Source organism: Mobula birostris, chromosome 22 (genome assembly GCF_030028105.1).
Source record: "Mobula birostris isolate sMobBir1 chromosome 22, sMobBir1.hap1, whole genome shotgun sequence".
Taxonomy (NCBI): Eukaryota; Metazoa; Chordata; class Chondrichthyes; order Myliobatiformes; family Myliobatidae; genus Mobula; species Mobula birostris.
In genome coordinates this window covers 45651969-45672897 of record NC_092391.1, presented here as the reverse complement: position 1 = coordinate 45672897, position 20929 = coordinate 45651969, and the positions used below count along the sequence as shown (strand labels likewise).

Genomic DNA, 20929 nt, shown 5'->3' with positions numbered 1-20929 from the left:
AAAAAATACTTCATCCAGACCCAAGATCATCTTAAGAAGAACTACTGTATGTTTAACTCAACTGCACATTCTGACTATCTTGTCCTGATTTGATATCAGTGCTTTCTAGCTGGATCATATCTTCAGGAATTAAGCAAAGTTTTTTTTTTAATTTGTTCATTTATGGGAGTTTGTTGTCCAGCTACAAGTGCCATGGAGAAGCTGTGGTGAGCTGCTTTCCTGAAGTGCTACAGTCCTTCTCATAAAGATATTCCTACAATGTTACTGAGGAGTGAGTTGCAGACTTTAGACCCAGTATTGTTAAACAATATATTTAAGAAGAAAGGAAGAGAGCTGCTGGAATCTGCTGGATGAAACTTGCAGATGAAGTAGTACCCACAGATGCTGCTCAATCCACTGGGTTTCTCCAGCAATTGTTTGTTGAGTCAATAGAGGAGTATGATAGATTCATGTAGTCTATATGAACTTCAGCAAGGCCTGTGATGCTCTCCCATGTGGGAAACCAGTCCAAAAATTAAGAGCACATGGTATGCAGGGCAATTTGGTAAATTAGATTTGAAAATAGTGGCAGAAGATGGCCAGTATTTGCATTTGGAAGACTGTGATCAGTGTATCACCACCAGAGTCAGTGTGGAATCTTGTTGGCGGTTATATACAATAATGATAGAGATGTAAATGTAGGAGGTAATGATTGGTGAGCTTGCAAAGGACACAAAAAATGCTGGTGGTGTTGATAATGAGGAGGTAGCCTTCAGTTACAGAATGGTTTTGATGAGTTTGCAAAATGAGCAGGAAAATGGCAGATAAAATTTAAGGTGATACTAATTCAGCTGGGATAGCACAATGAATGACACAAACTGTAGGATGTTTTAAGACCAAGGATCCTGAAGGTAACACCAGAGGTAAGTAAGGTGGAATGAGAAAGCATGTGTTAACCGGGGCAGAGAATTAATGAGCAGGGAGATATCAGGACAATCACATAAAATGATTGTACCATCACCTTCTTACTCTATATTCTGGCCCCTGATGGAGCACTGTGTGCATTTCCCTTCATCACATAGAGGAAGGATGTAATTATGCTGGAGAGGGTACAAAGAAAATTTACAAGAAATTGACAAGTCTGCAGCATTTCAACCATGAGGCAAAACTGGAGAGGCTGGACTTGCTTTCAATGAAGCAGAGAATGGAGGTGGGAAATGAATGGAAGGACAATTAATTTACTTAAAATTGTGAAGGGCATGGAAAGGGGAGATGGTGAGAACTTTTCCACTTAGCAGCAGTGTCTTTGACTGGGTTGAAGATAATGGGTAAGAAATTTAAAGAGGATCTTTGGAAGGATTCTGTCACACACAATGAAATTGGCATTTGGAATGCACCACCTGAAATATTAGTGGGAACTGATGCTCTCATGGCATTTAAGAGGTACTTAGATGAGCACTCAAAACATCATGGCATAGAAGGCTGCAGATCTAGTGCTGGAAAATGGGATTAACATGCACAGGCACCGGATGGCCAGCACAGACATGGTAGGAATAAGTACCTGTTTCTGTACTCTATGACTGTAAGTAAGTGACCCTTTATTTTTAAACAAAGGCCCCAGCTCTAAATTCTCCTACAAGAGAGAAAACATCTCTCCACATCCTTCCTGTCAGGTTTCATTAGGATTTTATGCTTTAATCATCTCCTCTCACTCTTCTGAACTGTAACAGTACAAACCTAACCAGTCCAACGTATCCTCAAAAGACAACTTAACAACTTCTAGTAAACTTCTCTGAACTGTTTCCAATGCATTAACACCCTTCCCTAAGTAAGACCATTCTGTCTCACCAATCATCACTGAAAAATAACCTTCTTCATTTATGTTCAATTATCTTTCTTTCTTTCTTTTTAAATCTTTTTATTGAATAAGTATACAAAAAGGTAAGCCATATAGGCACTAATACACTGTTAGAATATAATAAAATTACAGGAGATATTAATACAGAAAAAAAAGTGATACAAACAATGTAATTCAGACATAACATACTAAGGTAACATAATAGTATACTAATTTATATATATATATCAATAGAGAAAAGGAAAAAAAAAACCCAAAAAAAAACCCACCGTGCAACTAACTAAAAGCAAAGCAAAGCAATGGGCTAACCTGGAACCAAGTAGAGTTAAAAAACTTAAAATCACGTCCTCAAACCCGACCTCCATTAAAAACAGTAAAAAAAAACAAGAAGGGTATATAAATATGGAGCAAAAAAAGAGAAGAAAAAAATTACATTAAATGAAAATATTGAATAAAAGCTCTCCAGGTCTGTTCAAATTTAAGTGAGGAATCATAAAGATTGCTTCTAATTTTCTCCAAATTCAAGCATAATATCGTCTGAGAAAACCGAAAAAAGGTGGTTGGAGCATTAAGCTCTTTCCAATGTTGTAAGATACATCTTTTCACCATTAAAGTAAGAAATGCAATCATTCTACGGGTTGAAGGAGAAAGATTACTGGAAACTTTAGGTAGTCCAAAGATAGCAGTAATAGGATGAGGAGAGATATCTATATTCAATACCTTTGAGATAATATTAAAAATGTCTCTCCAAAAAGTTTCCAGAGTAGGACAAGACCAAAACATATGAGTTAAAGAGGCTATCTGCCCCGGACATCTATCATAAAAAGGATTAATATGAGAATAAAAGCGAGCTAATTTATCTTTGGACATATGTGCTCTATGAACAACTTTAAATTGAATTAGGGAATGTTTAGCACAGATAGAGGAAACATTGACTAATTGTAAAATCTGCCCCCAATCATCCACGGAAATGATAGACCCCAATTCCTGTTCCCAATCTACCCTAATCTTATCAAATGGAGCTTTCCTAAGTTTCATAATAATATAAATCATAGCCGATGCACCTTTCAGACATGGATTAAGGTTAATTATAGTATCTAAAATGTATGTAGGAGGAAGCATTGGAAAAGAAGAAAGTATAGTACTTAGGAAATTTCTAACTTGTAGATATCTAAAAAAATGTATTCTTGATAAATTATATTTATTAGATAATTGTTCAAAAGACATAAGGGAACCATCTAAAAATAAATCCAAAAACCGTGAAATACCCTTAGTCTTCCAAATTTGAAAAGCACGATCCGTGGAAGAGGGGGGAAAAATATGTTACTTAAAATAGGAATCGCTAGCCCAAATTGGTTAAGATCAAAAAATTTTCTGAATTGAAACCAAATATGTAAGGTATATTTAACTATCGGGTTAGATACCTGTTTGAGGTGTTTCAGATCAAAAGGAAGAGAGGAACCTAAAATAGAGCCAAGTTGTATAGCCCTGAACAGATTGTAATTCCAATGCTACCCATTTAGGAATGGATAGTATATCCTGGTCAAGTAACCAAAATTTCATATGTCAAATATTAATTGCCCAATAATAGAATCTAAAGTTAGGTAATGCTAAACCTCAATCTCTCCTAGCTTTCTGTAAATGTATTTTACCCAGTCTCGGGTTTTTATTTTGCCAAATAAATGAAGAAATTTTTGAATCAACTTTATCAAAAAAAGATTTTGGAACAAAAATCGGTAATGCCTGAAATATATATAGAAATTTTGGCAGAAAAAACATCTTAACTGCATTAATATGACCAATCAAAGTTAAATATAAAGGAAACCATTTAGATGAAAGTTGAATAATATGGTCAATTAAGGGTAAAAAGTTAATCTTAAATAAATCTTTGTATTTACAAGTAATTTTAATCCCAAGATATGAAAAATAATTATTAATCAATTTAAACGGAAAGTTATGATATAAGGGAAGTTATTTATTAATTGGGAAAAGTTCACTCTTACTAAGATTTAATTTATAACCTGAAAAGAGACTAAATTGTGCTAATAACTCTAAAACAGCAGGGATGGATTTTTGAGGATTAGAAATATATAAAAGTAAGTCATCAGCATAGAGTGATATTTTATGGGACTTTAAGCCCTGAGTTATCCCAGTAATATTTGGAGATTCTCGAATGGCAATTGCAAGAGGTTCTAATGCAATATCAAATAATAAAGGACTAAGAGGACAACCTTGTCGAGTACCTCGAAAAAGAGGAAAAAAGGTGAGCTTAGAGAGTTAGTACGGACCAAGGCCACAGGAGAATGATATAACAGTTTAATCCAGGATATAAATTTCGAGCTAAAATTAAACATTTCAAGCACCTTAAATAAGTAAGGCCATTCTACTCTATCACAAGCTTTCTCAGCATCTAAAGAGATAACACACTCAGGAACATTTTGTGAGGGGGTATAAACAATATTTAACAGTGTGCGAATGTTATAAAAAGAGTAACGACCTTTAATAAAACCCGTTTGGTCTTCCAAAATAATAAAAGGAAATACTTTTTCTAATCTGTTTGCTAATAACTTAGAAAAAATTTTAGAATCAACATTTAATAAAGATATTGGTCTATAAGGTGCACATTGAGCAGGATCTTTATCCTTCTTTAATATTAGAGAGATTGACGCTCTATTGAAAGATTCGGGAAGTTTAGCAAGTTTTAATGAAGCCTCGAAAACCCTACAGAACCAAGGGATTAATGAAGGTGCAAAACATTTATAAAATTCTACGGTAAACCCATCAGGGCCAGGAGCTTTCCCCAAGTTCATAGAGGAAATAACATTCTTAAACTCATCAGTGGTAATGGGAGTATCTAGCATAGAAGACATATCCTGTGAAATCTCAGGGAAGTCTAGGTTATCTAAAAAATCATTCATATATTTAGAGTCTCAAGGAGACTCTGATTGATATAAGGAAGAATAAAAATCAAAGAAGGTTTGATTAATCCCTGCATGATCAAGTATCAGTCGATCATTTTGATTATAAATCTGATTAATTTGAGATTTAGCATAATTAGACTTCAATTGGTTAGCCAACAGTTTGCCAATTTTGTCACTGTGTACATAAAATTCACTTCTTGTTTTCTTTAATTGGTTTACAATCGAGGACGAAAGTAATAAACTGTGTTCCATTTGAAGTTCAGTTCTTTGTTTATATAACTCCTCAGAGGGAGCTGTAACATATTTCTTATCAATTTCCTTAATCATGTCCACAATTACCAACTCCTCCTGCTTCAGCTTCTTCCTCAAAGCAGCAGAATACGAAATAATCTGACCACGAATATAAGCTTTAAAAGTATCCCAAAGAATGTTCACAGAAATATCCTCTGTATAGTTGATTGTAAAAAAAAGATCCATCTGTTCATTCATAAAGTTAACAAAGTCCGAGTCCTGAAGCAACAGCGAATTAAAACGCCATTGTCTATTATTTTGTGTATTGGCCTGAATTTTAATAGAAAGCTTAAGTGGAGCATGATCCGAAATGGTTATAGAGTCATAATCACATTTAATCACTGAAGAAATAAGACGAGAGTCAATAAAGAAATAATCAATTCTTGAATAGGAATGATGAACATGTGAAAAAAAAGAAAAATCTTTTTCCTGAGGATGCAAAAAACGCCAAATGTCCGTCGACCCAGAATCAGAGAGGAATGAATTAATCAAAGTTGCAGATTTATTAGGTAAGGTCCGTAGAGGAGCCGAACGGTCCAAAGCTGGAAATAAACAAGTATTAAGATCTCCGCCCCAGATCAATGAAAACTCATTCAAATTCGGGAACTGATTGAATAATGATTTATAAAATTCCGGACAGTCCATATTGGGAGCATAAGTATTAACCAAAACTACCTTTTTATTAAATAGTAGACCACTAACCAGTAGAAATCTACCATTCGGATCAGAGATAATATCATGTTGTATAAAAGTAACTGAGGAGTCTATAAAAATAGAGACGCCTCGAATCTTAGCGTTAGAGTTCAAATGAAACTGTTGTCTCTTCCAGAATTTAAAAAAACGTAATCTGTCCCCCCTCCGCACATGGGTCTCTTGTAAAAATAAAATTTGTGCTTTAAGTCTCCAGAACACTTTAAAAACTTTTTTCCTTTTAATAGGATGGTTAAGACCATTAGTATTCCAGGAGACAAAATTAATAATAGACTCCATAAACCCTAAAGTCAACCCGCAAAAAGGAGGATTGACGATAGGCTCGACCCACGAACCCGGAAAGGGAACAGAACAAATAAGAGATACCGGGAAGGAGAACGCAACCAATACTTCAATAGTATACATAGCCCAAGAAGAAAGAAACTAAAACGTGAAGCCCCTCCCACCACCCCCCACCCCATGACCCCAAGGCTAAATCTACACAGACCAGCCAGAAAGAAGCAAGCACTAAAACTACCCCCATGACTTCCGATAGACACTTCCTAAAAGAAAGTGTAAATATAAAAAAGATCAGCTAGTTATAAAACAGTAAAAGAATAAAAAAAGTAAATCAATTAAAACAAACACTTAATATAACAGAGAAAAAGCCAGAAAATATAAAAAAACCGCAACAAACCCCAGAACCTATGAATAAACAAAAAAAGAAATGAAATTATTAACATAAACTAGTTATGAAAACCTACAAAAAAAAGTAGATTTAAAAACTACAAAATTTAAGGCCTCAAAGGAAATACGTAGAATGATGCTGAGGGAATAACCACCCAGAATCCCCTGGGAAAAAGAAAAGAATGACGCAGATAGAAAGAAAGTTTAGCAACCATATTAATTAATCAAAAATAAACTTTTCTGCCCATATAAGGCAAAAAAAAATTAAGGCTGACAAATTCACAACCTCCGATCAAACAGAGATAGTTAAAAATTACGATTAAGATGTTGAAGGTGAAAATTGATCCAGATAACTCTGGGCATCCGATGGAGATTCAAAAAAACGGAGGGCTCCATCCAACGTACGAATCCTTAGACGTGCTGGGTAAAGCAGCGCTGGTTTTAAATCCATCTTGTAGAGTTCCGACATCACAGATCTGTAACGAACCCGCTGATCCCGAATTGGTTTGCTGAAATCCTCCAAGAATCGGAACTTAAAATCCAAAAAATCAATGTAACCTTTAGATCGAACGTAACGAAACAGTTTCTCCTTGTCTTGGTTCAATTGTCATGAAATAAATGAAAACATTGTTATTTCTCCTAATAACTTTCAATACCTGTCTGCCTGCAATTTGCAAATCATGCACTAGAAGGTCTGTTTTACTGTCTGAAGATCAGGCTTACTGACAAGTGGTTTACTGATTACACTGGACAACACATTTTTTCTAAAGTGTTACTTTCTCAGAATTTATTTTTGATTTAAGATAGACCAACTTGAAGCTAAACACAAACATAATTTCAGACAAGTATCACATAGGAATTTGGAGAAACAAGAAATTAACTTTTATTGAATATAGTACATTTAATTGCATCATTGTGCTGACACTTTGCAATAGTTCAACTAAGCTAAAAGTTTTTTGTTGATGATTTTCATTTGTACTCAATGTCTAAGACTTCCCACTTAAGTGGCCAACAATAATCGGCCAGCATTGATGGATTTCAGTTGCTCCGATACCTTTTCTCCATAACCACAAAGTCCTGGTGAAACCTTTCATCATGCTCATCACTGACAGCACCAAGATTTGCAAGAAAGAAGTCCAAATGGCAATGCAGAAAATGAGTCTTTAGTGGCATGTTGCACTTCATGGTTTTGTATGCACGAATCATGTTTTCAACCAGCTGTAAATAGTTTGATACACTGTATCTGCCAAGAAAATTTTCAACAACATCCTTAAATGCCTTCCATGCAATTTTCTATGGTCCTACTGGAAGTTCTTTGACTTGCCTATCATTGATGACCTGTTTGATTTGTGGACCAACAAAAATGCCTTCCTTAATCATGGCATCAATTATTCTGAGTTGAATTATGAATTGAAATAACAAATATAGGCAATTTCAAAAAATAGTGCATGATAAGGAAATTTCAGGGTGATTTTCACGATCAGCAGCCCAAAATCCGTAACATACACCCAAGAGTATTCAGGAAGAAAAATCTTTGTTGTCCATTGTTAACCGTCAGAGCTATTGAAAAATAATGCAATTTACTTAGTGAAAGTCAGATTTACCAATGCTTGTCTGATTTATTGATTAAAGGTTGGGGTTTACTGGGTATACCGCTAGGGTTTGAAAACAGATAGTCTGACTTGTCAATTTTAACAACATGTGGCTGGATTTACTGACAGATGGGTTGGTGTTAGGGATCATTTCGAAATTATAGATAGTATAATTATGATTAAGTGAGAACCAAACTTCAGGAAATAAAACTTATACACCATTTTACCCCCAACCAATGTTTTGCGGCTACTGAAACCAACCATTGGGTGCGAGAAATTCTGATCCTGTCCCATTGAAACTACATAGATGAATATTGCTGCTAATAGCACACTGTTAAAGATCTACCCCTGCCACTTAAGGCAGAGTTCAGAACAGATCTGTTTTGTTACTTAGCCTTCAGGTAAGTTGTATATTCATGGAGCCATCCTTCAACATTGCATGAAATGGGTATATTTTTAGTATCTTGGGTTTGCACTCCAGGGGTTTTCGGAACAGTCACCAGTGTTGAATTTTTAAAGGAATCCTGCAAGTTGGGATGTTCTGCAATTGGAAATAATGTTCAAAAGTTCAAAGTTCAATGTAAATTTATTATCAAAGTACACACATGTCACCATATATAACCCTGAGCAACACACATCAAAGTTGCTGGTGAACGCAGCAAGCCAGGCAGCATCTCTAGGAAGAGGTGCAGTCGACGTTTCAGGCCAAGACCCTTCATCAGGACTAACTGAAGGAAGAGTGAGTAAGGGATTTGAAAGTTGGAGGGGGAGGGGGAGATCCAAAATGATAGGAGAAGACAGGAGGGAGAGGGATGGAGCCAAGAGCTGGACAGGTGATAGGCAAAAGGGATATGAGAGGATCATGGGACAGGAGGTCCGGGAAGAAAGACAAGGAGTGGGGGGGGGGGGGACCCAGAGGATGGGCAAGAGGTATATTCAGAGGGACAGAGGGAGAAAAAGGAGAGTGAGAGAAAGAATGTGTGCATAAAAATAAGTAACAGATGGGGTACGAGGGGGAGGTGGGGCATTAGCGGAAGTTAGAGAAGTTGATGTTCATGCCATCAGGTTGGAGGCTACCCAGGCGGAATATAAGGTGTTGTTCCTCCAACCTGAGTGTGGCTTCATCTTTACAGTAGAGGAGGCCGTGGATAGACATGTCAGAATGGGAATGGGATGTGGAATTAAAATGTGTGGCCACTGGGAGATCCTGCTTTCTCTGGCGGACAGAGCGTAGATGTTCAGCAAAGCGGTCTCCCAGTCTGCGTCGGGTCTCGCCAATATATAAGAGGCCACATCGGGAGCACCGGACGCAGTATATCACCCCAGCCGACTCACAGGTGAAGTGTTGCCTCACCTGGAAGGACTGTTTGGGGCCCTGAATGGTGGTAAGGGAGGAACTGTAAGGGCATGTGTAGCACTTGTTCCGCTTACACGGATAAGTGCCAGGAGGGAGATCAGTGGGGAGGGATGGGGGGGATGAATGGACAAGGGAGTTGTGTAGGGAGCGATCCCTGCGGAATGCAGAGAGAGGCGGGGAGGGAAAGATGTGCTTAGTGGTGGGGTCCCGTGGAGGTGGCGGAAGTTACGGAGAATAATATGTTGGACCCGGAGGCTGGTGGGGTGGTAGGTGAGGACCAGGGGAACCCTATTCCTAGTGGGGTGGCAGGAGGATGGAGTGAGAGCAGATGTACGTGAAATGGGGGAGATGCGTTTAAGAGCAGAGTTGATAGTGGAGGAAGGGAAGCCCCTTTCTTTAAAAAAGGAGGACATCTCCCTCGTCCTGGAATGAAAAGCCTCATCCTGAGAGCAGATGCGGCGGAGACAGAGGAATTGCGAGAAGGGGATGGCGTTTTTGCAAGAGACAGGTTGAGAAGAGGAATAGTCCAGATAGCTGTGAGAGTCAGTAGGCTTATAGTAGACATCAGTGGATAAACTGTCTCCAGAGACAGAGGCAGAAAGATCTAGAAAGGGGAGGGAGGTGTTGGAAATGGACCAGGTAAACTTGAGGGCAAGGTGAAAGTTGGAGGCAAAGTTAATAAAGTCAACGAGCTCTGCATGCGTGCAGGAAGCAGCGCCAATGCAGTCGTCGATGTAGCGAAGGAAAAGTGGGGGACAGATACCAGAATAGGCACGGAATATAGATTGTTCCACAAAGCCAACAAAAAGGCAGGCATCGCTGGGACCCATACGGGTGCCCATAGCTACACCTTTAGTTTGGAGGAAGTGGGAGGAGCCAAATGAGAAATTATTAAGAGTAAGGACTAATTCCGCTAGATGGAGCAGAGTGGTGGTAGAGGGGAACTGATTAGGTCTGGAATCCAAAAAGAAGCGTAGAGCTTTGAGACCTTCCTGATGGGGGATGGAAGTATATAGGGCCTGGACATCCATGGTGAAAATAAAGCGTTGGGGGCCAGGGAACTTAAAATCATCGAAAAGTTTAAGAACATGAGAAGTGTCACGAACATAGGTCGGAAGGGATTGAACAAGGGGGGATAAAACCGTGTCGAGGTATGCAGAAACGAGTTCGGTGGGGCAGGAGCAAGCTGAGACAATAGGTCGGCCAGGACAGGCAGGTTTGTGGATCTTGGGTAGGATGTAGAAATGGGAAGTGCGAGGTGTGTGAACTATAAGGTTGGTAGCAGTGGATGGGAGATCCCCTGAGCGGATAAAGTCGGTGTCTCTGGAGACAGCTTATCCACCGATGTCCATTTCTGACACCTCCCTCCCCTTTCTAGATCTTTCTGTCTCTGTCTCTGGAGACAGCTTATCCACTGATGTCTACTATAAGCCTACTGACTCTCACAGCTATCTGGACTATTCCTCTTCTCACCCTGTCTCTTGCAAAAACGCCATCCCCTTCTCGCAATTCCTCTGTCTCCGCCGCATCTGCTCTCAGGATGAGGCTTTTCATTCTAGGACGAGGAAGATGTCTTCCTTTTTTAAAGAAAGGGGCTTCTCTTCCTCCACTATCAACTCTGCTCTTAAACGCATTCTCCCCCATTTCACGTACATCTGCTCTCACTCCATCCTCCCGCCACCCCACTAGGAATAGGGTTCCCCTGGTCCTCACCTACCACCCCACCAGCCTCCGGGTCCAACATATTATTCTCTGTAACTTCCACCACCTCCAACGGGATCCCACCACTAAGCACATCTTTCCCTCCCCGCCCCTCTGCTTTCCACAGGGATCACTCCCTATGCGACTCCCTTGTCCATTCGTCCCCCCCATCCCTCCCCACTGATCTCCTTCCTGGCACTTATCCGTGTAAGCGGAACAAGTGCTACACATGCCCTTACACTTCCTCCCTTACCACCATTCAGGGCCCCAAACAGTCCTTCCAGGTGAGGCAACACTTCACCTGTGAGTCGGCTGGGGTGATATACTGCGTCCGGTGCTCCCGATGTGGCCTCTTATATATTGGCGAGACCCGACGCAGACTGGGAGACCACTTTGCTGAACATCTACGCTCTGTCCAGCCAGAGAAAGCAGGATCTCCCAGTGGCCACACATTTTAATTCCACATCCCATTCCCATTCTGACATGTCTATCCACGGCCTCCTCTACTGTAAAGATGAAGCCACACTCAGGTTGGAGGAACAACACCTTATATTCCGTCTGGGTAGCCCCCAACCTGATGGCATGAACATTGACTTCTCTAACTTCCACTAATGCCCCACCTCCCCCTCGTACCCCATCTGTTACTTATTTTTATACACACATTTTCTCTCACTCTCCTTTTTCTCCCTCTGTCCCTCTGAATATACCCCTTGCCCATCCTCTGGGTCCCCTCCCCCGCTCCTTGTCTTTCTTCCCGGACCTCCTGTCCCATGATCCTCTCATATCCCTTTTGCCTATCACCTGTCCAGCTCTTGGCTCCATCCTTCCCCATCCTGTTTTCTCCTATCATTTTGGATCTCCCCCTCCCCCATCAACTTTCAAATCCCTTACTCACTCTTCCTTCAGTTAGTCCTGACGAAGGGTCTCGGCCTGAAACATCGACTGCACCTCCTCCTAGAGATGCTGCCTGGCCTGCTGCATTCACCAGCAACTTTTATGTGTGTTGCTTGAATTTCCAGCATCTGCAGAATTCCTGTTGTTTATATATAACCCTGAGATTCATTTTCTTGTGGGCAGTCATAGTGAATACAAGAAACACAATAGAATCAATGAAAGACTGCACCCAACAGGACAGACAACAAATGTGCAAAAGTTCAAGGTTCAAAGTACATTTATCATCTAAGTATGTATACAACCTTGTGATTGTCTTCTTGCAGGCAGCCACAAAACAAAGAAACAGAATAGAACCCATTAAAAACACACACACACACACACACACACACACACACACGCCATCAAACACCTAATGTGCAAAAAAAAATAACAAATCGTGCAAACAATAACAAAGTAAACAAATAACACACAGAACATGAACCACAGAGACCCAGCCATGGAGCCAGTTCAGTGATGAGACGAGTGCCAATGGTTGCAGGCCGCAGCTGCAGAATCAGTTCAGAGCTGAAGCAAGTAAACCTTGTGGAGTAGATGGATACTTTATTGATCCCAAAGGAAATTACAGTGTCACAGCAGCATTACAAGTGTACAGATGTACAAACATTAGGAGAAGTAAGAAAGAATAAAAAATAAGTTACCTCAAATAGTCTAACAGGAAGGGGCCATTTCTTCCCTGGCTATAGTAGTGAAATGAACACCAGTTCATCCTTCACCCTTGACCTTGACGCCTTGATGAAATCATACAAATAGTAAAAAGAACTAGACAAAAACATATGGAACAAGAACTACAGGGTCCCTAAAAGTGAGTCCACAGCTGCACAGCCTGTTCAGTAGTGAGACAAGTGAAACCTGTCCAGGAGCTCAATAGCTGCAGAGCAAATACTGCTCCCGAACCTGACGGTGTGGGACCCAAGACTCCTGTACCTCCTCCCCATGAAGAGTAGTGAGAGGAGAGGGAAACCAGTCAAATGTAGGCAGATGGCACTAAACACCTGTTCGTTTTCCACTCGCAGCCTCAATGATTTTAATCTTGCTCGACGCTTCAACTGGCACTGAGTAATGGAGCCAACCACGGGTTTGTCTTCCACCATCAGGTCTCGATGCAGCGTCCACCCAGCATTGGCCGCACCTCCGTACCTGCACTCTTGAGAGTCCTGTTCAGCGAATCCCCCAGGAGATCGCAAAAGCACCAGATTGTTAGTTGGTGCGAAATAACATTCTTAGAAGGGAAATTATAGGCTGCAGACTGCAGGACTACGTCTTTTAGAATACCTAGTATACTGGCTTTGGAGCCGGTGCAGAGGAGGTTCGCCAGGTTGATTCCAGCGATGAGGGGGTTAGACTATGAAGGAGGGATTGAGTTGCCTGGGACTGTACTCGCTGGAATTCAGAAGAATGAGAGGAGATCTTATAGAAACATATAAAATTATGAAAGGGATAGACAAGAAAGAAGCAGGAAAGTTGTTTCTACGGGTATGTGAGACTAAAAATAGGGGACATAGCCTCAAGATTTGGGGGGAGTAGATTTAGGATGGAGATGAGGAGGAACTGCTTTTCCCAAAGAGTGGTGAACCTATGGAATTCTCTGCCCAATGAAGCAGTGAAGGCTAACTCAGTAAATATATTTAAGACAAGGTTGGATAGATTTTTGCATAATAAGGGAATTAAGGGTTATGGGGGGAAAGGCAGCTAGGTGGAGATGAGTCCATGGCCAAATCATATAACCATATAACAATTACAGCATGGAAACAGGCCATCTCGGCCCTTCTACTCTGTGCTGAACTCTTATTCTCTCCTAGTCCCACCGACCTGCACTCAGCCCATAACCCTCCATTCCTTTCCTGTCCATATATCTATCCAATTTAACTTTAAACAACATCGAACCTGCCTCAACCACTTCTGCTGGAAGGTCATTCCACACAGCTACCACTCTCTGAGTAAAGAAGTTCCCTCTCATGTTACCCCTAAACTTTTGTCCTTTAACTCTCAACTCATGTCCTCTTGTTTTCATCTTCCCTCCTCTCAACGGAAAAAGCCTATCTATGTCAACTCTATCAATCCCCCTCATAATTTTAAACACCTCTATCAAGTCCCCCCTCAACCTTCTACGCTCCAAAGAATAAAGACCTTTCAACCTTTCTCTGTAACTTAGGAGATGAAATCTAGGCAACATTTTAGTAAACCTCCTCTGTACTCTCTCAATTTTATTGACATCTTTCCTATAATTTGGTGACCAGAACTGTACACAATACTCTAAATTTGGCCTTACCAATGCCTTGTACAATTTCAACATTACATCCCAACTCCTATACTCAATGCTCTGATTTATAAAGGCCAGCCTACCAAAAGCTTTCTTCACCACCCTATCCACATGAGATTCCACCTTCAGGGAACTATGCATCATTATTCCTAGATCCCTCTGTTCTACTGCATTCTTCAATGCCCTACCATTTACCATGTATGTCCTGTTTTGAATAGTCTTACCAAAATGTAGCACCTCACATTTTTCAGCATACTTACTTGCCAAAGCAGCCTCGTATCTTCTTTTAGCTTTTCTAATTTCTTTCTTAAGATTCTTTTTACATTCTTTATATTCCTTGAATACCTCATTAACTCCAAGCTGCCTATATTTATTGAAGATCCCTCTCTTTTTCTGAACCAAGTTTCTAATATCTCTGGAAAACCATGGCTCTCTCAAACTTTTAACCTTTCCTTTCAACCTAACAGGAACATAAAGATTCTGAACCCTCAAAATTTCACCTTTAAATGACCTCCATTTCTCTGTTACATCCTTCCCATAAAACAAATTGTCCCAATCCACCCCTTCTAAATCCTTTCGCATCCCCTCAAAGTTAGTCTTCCTCCAATCAAAAATCTCAATCCTAGGTCCAGTCCTACCCTTCTCCATAATAACACTGAAACTAATGGCATTGTGATCACTGGACTCGAAGTGCTCCCCAACACATTCCTCCGTCACCTGCCCTGTCTCATTCCCTAACAGGAAATCCAACACTGCCCCTTCTCTAGTTGGTACCTCTATGTATTGCTCCAAAAAACTATCTTGCACACATTTGATAAACTCCAAACCATCCAGCCCTTTTACAGAATGGACTTCCCAGTCTATGTGTGGAAAATTAAAATCTCCCACAATCATAACCTTGTGCTTACTACAAATATCTGCTACCTCCTTACAAATTTGCTCCTCCAGTTCTCGGTCCCCATTAGGTGGTCTATAATACACCCCTATAAGCATCACAACACCTTTCCTATTCCTCAATTCCACCCAAATAGCCTCCCTAGGCGAGTCCACTAATCTATCCTGCCAGAGCACTGCTGTTATATATTCTCTGACAAGCAATGCAACACCTATCCTTCTTGCCCCTCTTATTCTATCACATCTGAAGCAACAAAATCTTGGAATATTTGGTTGCCAATCACACCCCTCCTGCAACCACATTTCACTAATAGCTACAACATCATATTTTCAGGTATCAATCCATGCTCTAAGCTCATCCACCTTTCTTACACTGCTCCTAGCATTAAAATAGATGTACTTAAGAAACTCTCCTCCTCCCACTCTCTGTTTATCCTTAATGGAGCAAACAACTTTGTTATCTTTTTCTTCCTTTTCCCCTACATCAACCTCCCCTCTCCTAGTCTCCTTAACTTGATTCCCTCCCCCCAACCATTCTAGTTTAAAGTCACCTCAGTAGCCCTCGCAAATCTCCCTGCCAGGATATTGGTCCCCCTAGGATTCAAGTGCAACCCGTCCCCTTTGTACAGGTCACGCCCGCGCCAATAGTGGTCCCAATGATCCAAAAACCTGAATCCGTGCCCCTTGCCTCAATCTCTCAGCCACGCATTTATCCTACATCTCATTGCATTCCTACTCTCACTGTCGCATAACACAGGCAGTAATCCCGGGATTACCACCTTTGTGGTCCTTTTTCTCAACTCCCTTCCTAACTCCCTATATTCTTCTTTCAGGACCTCTCCCCTTTTCCAAACTACGTCATTGGTACCTATATGTACCACAACCTCTGGCTCCCCTCCCTCCCACTTCAGGATCTCTCGAACGCGATCAACCATGATTTTACTGAATGGCGGAGCAGGTTCAACGGGCCAGATGGCCTACCTACTCCTGCTCCTATTTCTTATGTTCTTATACAGAGCAATTTTGTAATCTGTCTGCAAAAAGTCACCATTGGTCGCTGGTGCCATCAAAAGATAAAAAAAAAACTGTGCAAATAGAAAAAGAAAGCAACAAATAATAATGATAATAACAAATAAGCAATAAAGATCAAGAATATGACACAAAGGATCTTTGAAAGTGGAGTCCATTTGTTGTGGGAACAGTTCACTCATGGGGTGAGTTAAGTTATCCCCTCTGGTTCAAGAGCCTGTTGGTTGAGGGGTAATAACTGTTCCTGAACCTGGTGGTGTGGGTCCTGAGGCTCCTGCAATTCTTCATGTAAGAAAACATATAATTCTGTAAGTCTACCTGACTATATTACAAATGTTAAAGTTGGTGGTTATCGCGATTGAAACTGTAGTTAATTGTTTATTGTATTCCTTGTTTTGAAGAAGTATTAAAAACGTCAAGAGGGTAAGATTCTCTTACACACACTCCATATTGAAGGTTTGCTGTGTGAATAAAGACGTTTATATTTTCCAATTACAGCTTCCACATGAGCCACATGGATTCACCGACAAGTGGAGGAGTTTTCCGATTGAAAGTCGGGTTTTACCAGCATGTAGTCAGGTTTACCAATCGATGATCTGGTTAACCAATGGATGGTCAAGTTCCTTTGCTCCTTCAGGTGTGCCTGGCCATGAGGTAGAATTACCGACCAGATGAGGGAAATTACCGATGAGTGGTCCAGTTTACTGGTTGAGTGATCTAGTTTGTCAATTGTACGCCAGGTAGTTGGGTTTACTATCTACTGGTGGGGTTTAATGATGGGTGGTCTGTTCTGTCATTTATACACCAGGTAAACGGGTTTAGTGACTGAAGGTCCGGTTTACCGACGTGACTCCCGGGCCTGTTTCTCCCAGAGCGCCAGGGAAGCGGGGCCTGCCCCCCACCGGCAGCGGGAAGCTACCCGAGCCTTTCCTCAGCCCGAACCCTACCCGTCTACGGGGCTGACCGCAGAGCGCCGTCCCGGCGGCCGCGGGGAGAGCTCAGGCCCGGGCAGAGCCGCGACCAACGCGCCATCCGCGCCCCCGCGTCCGCGCTCTCGCCAGGTGCTCGCGCCCATGGCCGTGCGGCCCGGCAACAGGCGGCTGGTGAGGACTGTGGCCCGGGGTTCGGGGGACGGGGGGGGGGGGAATGGCGGCGACAAAGGGCCCGTTGTCCCGGAACTGTGGAGGGTGTCAGTGACTGGTTCATGTCCGGGTCTGGACACGGGAAAAGTGACGGGTTACGGGCTGGGAGTGTCGGGCCTGGGACCCGGGGGAAGGCGTTGAGGATCGAGGGGGTAGGGGTGACAGGACCCAGGACTTCGTGTGGATACGGAGGGGTTACAGAGCCGGGGCCGGAGTGGGGATTATAGAGCCCCGGAGCCGGGGGCAGGGCGTGGAGTAATGGGACCCCGGAGCTGGGGGAAGGCGGGCGTGCTAGAAGGACCTCAGAGCTGAGGGAAAGAGGAAAGGGGTAACAGGGACGGAGTGAGTGAAGGGGGTGTAACAGGGCTCGAGCCGGTGGAGGGGGCGATGGTTAACAAGGCCCCAGAGCTGGTGGAAAGGGGAACACGACCCTGGAGGGGGTGGGGAATGGAACTGAAGTGGGTTAATAGGGCGTTGATGCGGGGAAAGGGGGGGACATGACCCTGAAGCTGAAGTGGGATAATGGGGCACTGGTGCAGGGAAAAGGGGGCACAGGACCCTGAAGCTGAAGTGGGGTAACAGGATGCTGGTGTGAGGCAAGGGGTGGGCAACAGGACTCTGGAGCTGGAATGGGGTAATAGGACACTGGTGTGGGGAAAGAGGGGGCAACAAGATTCTGGAGCCAGGGAAAGGAAGGGGTATAAACAGAACCCTGAAGCCAAGGGAAGAGGGGTGCTACAGGGCCCAGTTCCCTGTGAGTGGGGGGGGGTTGTTGACAGTGCTCCAGGAGGGGTGGTAGTGATAGATCAGTCAATCAAATGAAGTGAAACTACTTGATTTTTTTTAAAAATGGAAACGTGCTTTGGGCTGGAATATGTTGGGTAATTCTGTCATAACTTCCAGCACCACAGACAAAATTCTGGAGGAACTCAGCAGGTTAGGCAGCATCTATGGAAATTAATAGACTGTTGAGATTTCGGGCTGAGACCCTTTATCAAGACTGAAAAGGAAGGGAGAAGATGTTGGATTAAGAAGGTGGGAGAGGAGAAGACAAGCTACAAGGTTATAGGTGAAGCCAGGTGGGTGGGGAGGGGGGATGAAGTAACAAGCTGGGAGGTGATAAGTGTAAAAGGCAAACTGCTGGAGAAGAATGAATCTGATGGAAGAGGAGAGTAGGTCATGAAAGAAAGGAGCACTGGGGGAGGTGATAGGCAGGAGAGGTGAGAGGAGAAGAGGTAAGAGGCCAGAGTGGGGAAATGAAGGGGAGGGGACATACTGGAAGTTAGAGAAATCTTTGTTTATGCCATTGGGTTGGATTTGCAGCACATCCTCTTTCCCCATCACTGTTTTGCCTGTTGATCTGAAATGCTCCTAGTTAGACAATGTCTCTCTTTAGAAAATGTCACCCTTGTAATTCTTCCATGGACTCACTCCTCGTTTTAACTATAATCTTTTGAAGCCCTTCTTCTTCTGTCAATGTGCTCTTTTCCATTTCTGGCTTCTTGATTATCCCTGAAAATCATCCCAAATGCAAAACACTATAGATGCTGGAAATGTAAAACGAAACGTGGTGATGCAAAGACAGCAACCTGAAATGTTAACATTTTTTTCCCATGATTATTCCCCAACTGCTGTTATGTACAGCATTTTCCAGTTTTAATCCTAAATTTAATGACTTGATTATGGGCTAATGTGTCTTCAGCCATCAAAGGCCCTCAGTTCTGGAGATCCCTCCATAAAACCTTGCTTCCCTTTGCCCCTTTTCACTCTTTGACCAAGGATTTGCTCATGCTCCCTAGTAAGTCTTTAAGATGGTCTGCATCAAATTTTGTGTGATAATATTGCTGTAAAATGGTTTTGACTTTTTCTACTTGAACGGTGCTGCATAGAAAGTGTGAAAATTTGGTGAGGGGAGGATCAGTGCTGTGCGTTGTAAAATAATTAAAAGCACTTTGTCCTTGCTCTGTACCCATGTGTACTTGTAATGGCCTTGTGAATTCCCCTCTCCATCAATTTTAACTACCACTCTGGGCATTTCAGCACTCAAAGTTTGCAGTTCCTTTGTAGAGTTAATTCTTAAACCTTCTTTATTGTGTTGCTTGTGTATAGAAAATTGTGTATAGACAAGGCAATATTGTCCAGGACCTGAAAGTTGTTCAGAGGAAGTCCTGAGATGCTTCGTGTTTATCTTTCACTTGTATGTAGTTTCTCTCCTTTCTCATGAAACCGTGCTGTTTATTATCTTGTTTTCAGTGTACATGAGCTCAGAATGATACGATGGAAAACGGGGGCTACCCCCTGCTGCCGGATACCATTCTCCTTGAAGTGTTCCAGAATCTGGAACACCAGGATGTCCTTGCGGCTGGCAGCACGTGCAGGCAATGGTACGGAGTGTCCCGTGATGATTTTCTGTGGCGGGATCTCTTTTATCGCTATTACAATGTGAATCGGTCAATCCCTCGACATCCAGGTTGGTCTCCAAATCCCTTTCTGGTTTTGATCATTCTGCAGCATAATCTGCGCTAATCCCATCTGTTTGTATTTGCCCATATCCCTCCTTCCTATCTGTGTACCTGTGTAAACTCTGTCAAATATTATAATTAATATACTATTTTTCCAATACTTTTAATTTGTAATATGATAAATTTGTTTTTGTATACCTCTATTGGGAATTTTTAATATGTATTTTTAGAAATTGTACACAGATACCTAATTATCACATTTGCACTAAACAATTCATCGAGAGCAGCTGTCAGTTTAGATGGTTCTCTGTGGTAGGACTCCTCAAGATCTCAGAGAGATCAACTGCGGAAGGATAGAAGTAAAGGTTCAGTTGACCAGAGCCTTAGTCAGGTCCATACTAGATACTGAGTTATTATTAGGGTCGCATGTCTCACTGAAGAAGGTCTATGTACATTTATTATCAAAATACATATATGTCACCATATACAACCCGAAGATTCATTTTCTTGTGGGCAATCACAGTAAATACAAGGAACAATAGAATCAATGAAAGACTGCTCCTGTCAGAACAACCAATGTGCAAAAGACACCAAACTGAGAAAATGCAAAAAGAAAGAACATAAAGTAGTAATAATAATAAGTAAGCAATAGATATTGAGAACATGAGGTGAAGAGTCCTTAAAAGTGAGTTGTGCGAACAGTTCATTGATGGGGCAAATGAAGTGAAGTTATCCTCTGGTTCAAGAGCCTGATGGATGAGGGGTAATAACTGTTCCTAAATCTGGTGGTGTGGGTCCTGAGGCTCTTGCATCACCTTCCTGTTGGCAGGAGTGAGAAAAGGGCTTGACCTGGATGGTGGGGGTCTTTGATGATGGATGCTGCTTTCCTGTGAGAGCGCTCAGTGGTGGGAGGGCTTTACTCGTGATGGGCTGGGCCGTATCCACTACTTTTGGTAGGCTTTCCCATTCAAGGGCATTGGTGTTTCCTTACCAAGCTCTGAGTTTGTCAAGGCTTTAGGTGACATGCTGAATGTTTGCAAACTTGTAAGAAAGTAGAGGCATTGTTGTGCTTTCTGCATAATAGCACTTAAATGCTGGACCCAGTACAGATC

General features: G+C 41.9%; 1 protein-coding gene across 3 annotated transcripts in view; it reads left to right on the top strand.

The window, feature by feature from the left end:
• Positions 1-16855: 16855 nt before the first annotated feature.
• fbxw5 (F-box and WD repeat domain containing 5) overlaps positions 16856-20929 on the top strand; it is a 41710-nt gene continuing 37636 nt past the window's right edge. Inside the window, exons 1-2 of one of the 3 annotated variants that reach the window (XM_072240614.1) lie at positions 16856-16953; positions 19609-19825. In XM_072240614.1, coding sequence (XP_072096715.1) covers positions 19633-19825 — 193 coding nt within the window. In that variant the 5' untranslated portion in view covers positions 16856-16953; positions 19609-19632. Of the gene's footprint in view, positions 16954-17089; positions 17317-19608; positions 19826-20929 lie in introns of those variants that run through there. The other 2 variants (XM_072240615.1, XM_072240613.1) reach the window with 2 other exon arrangements.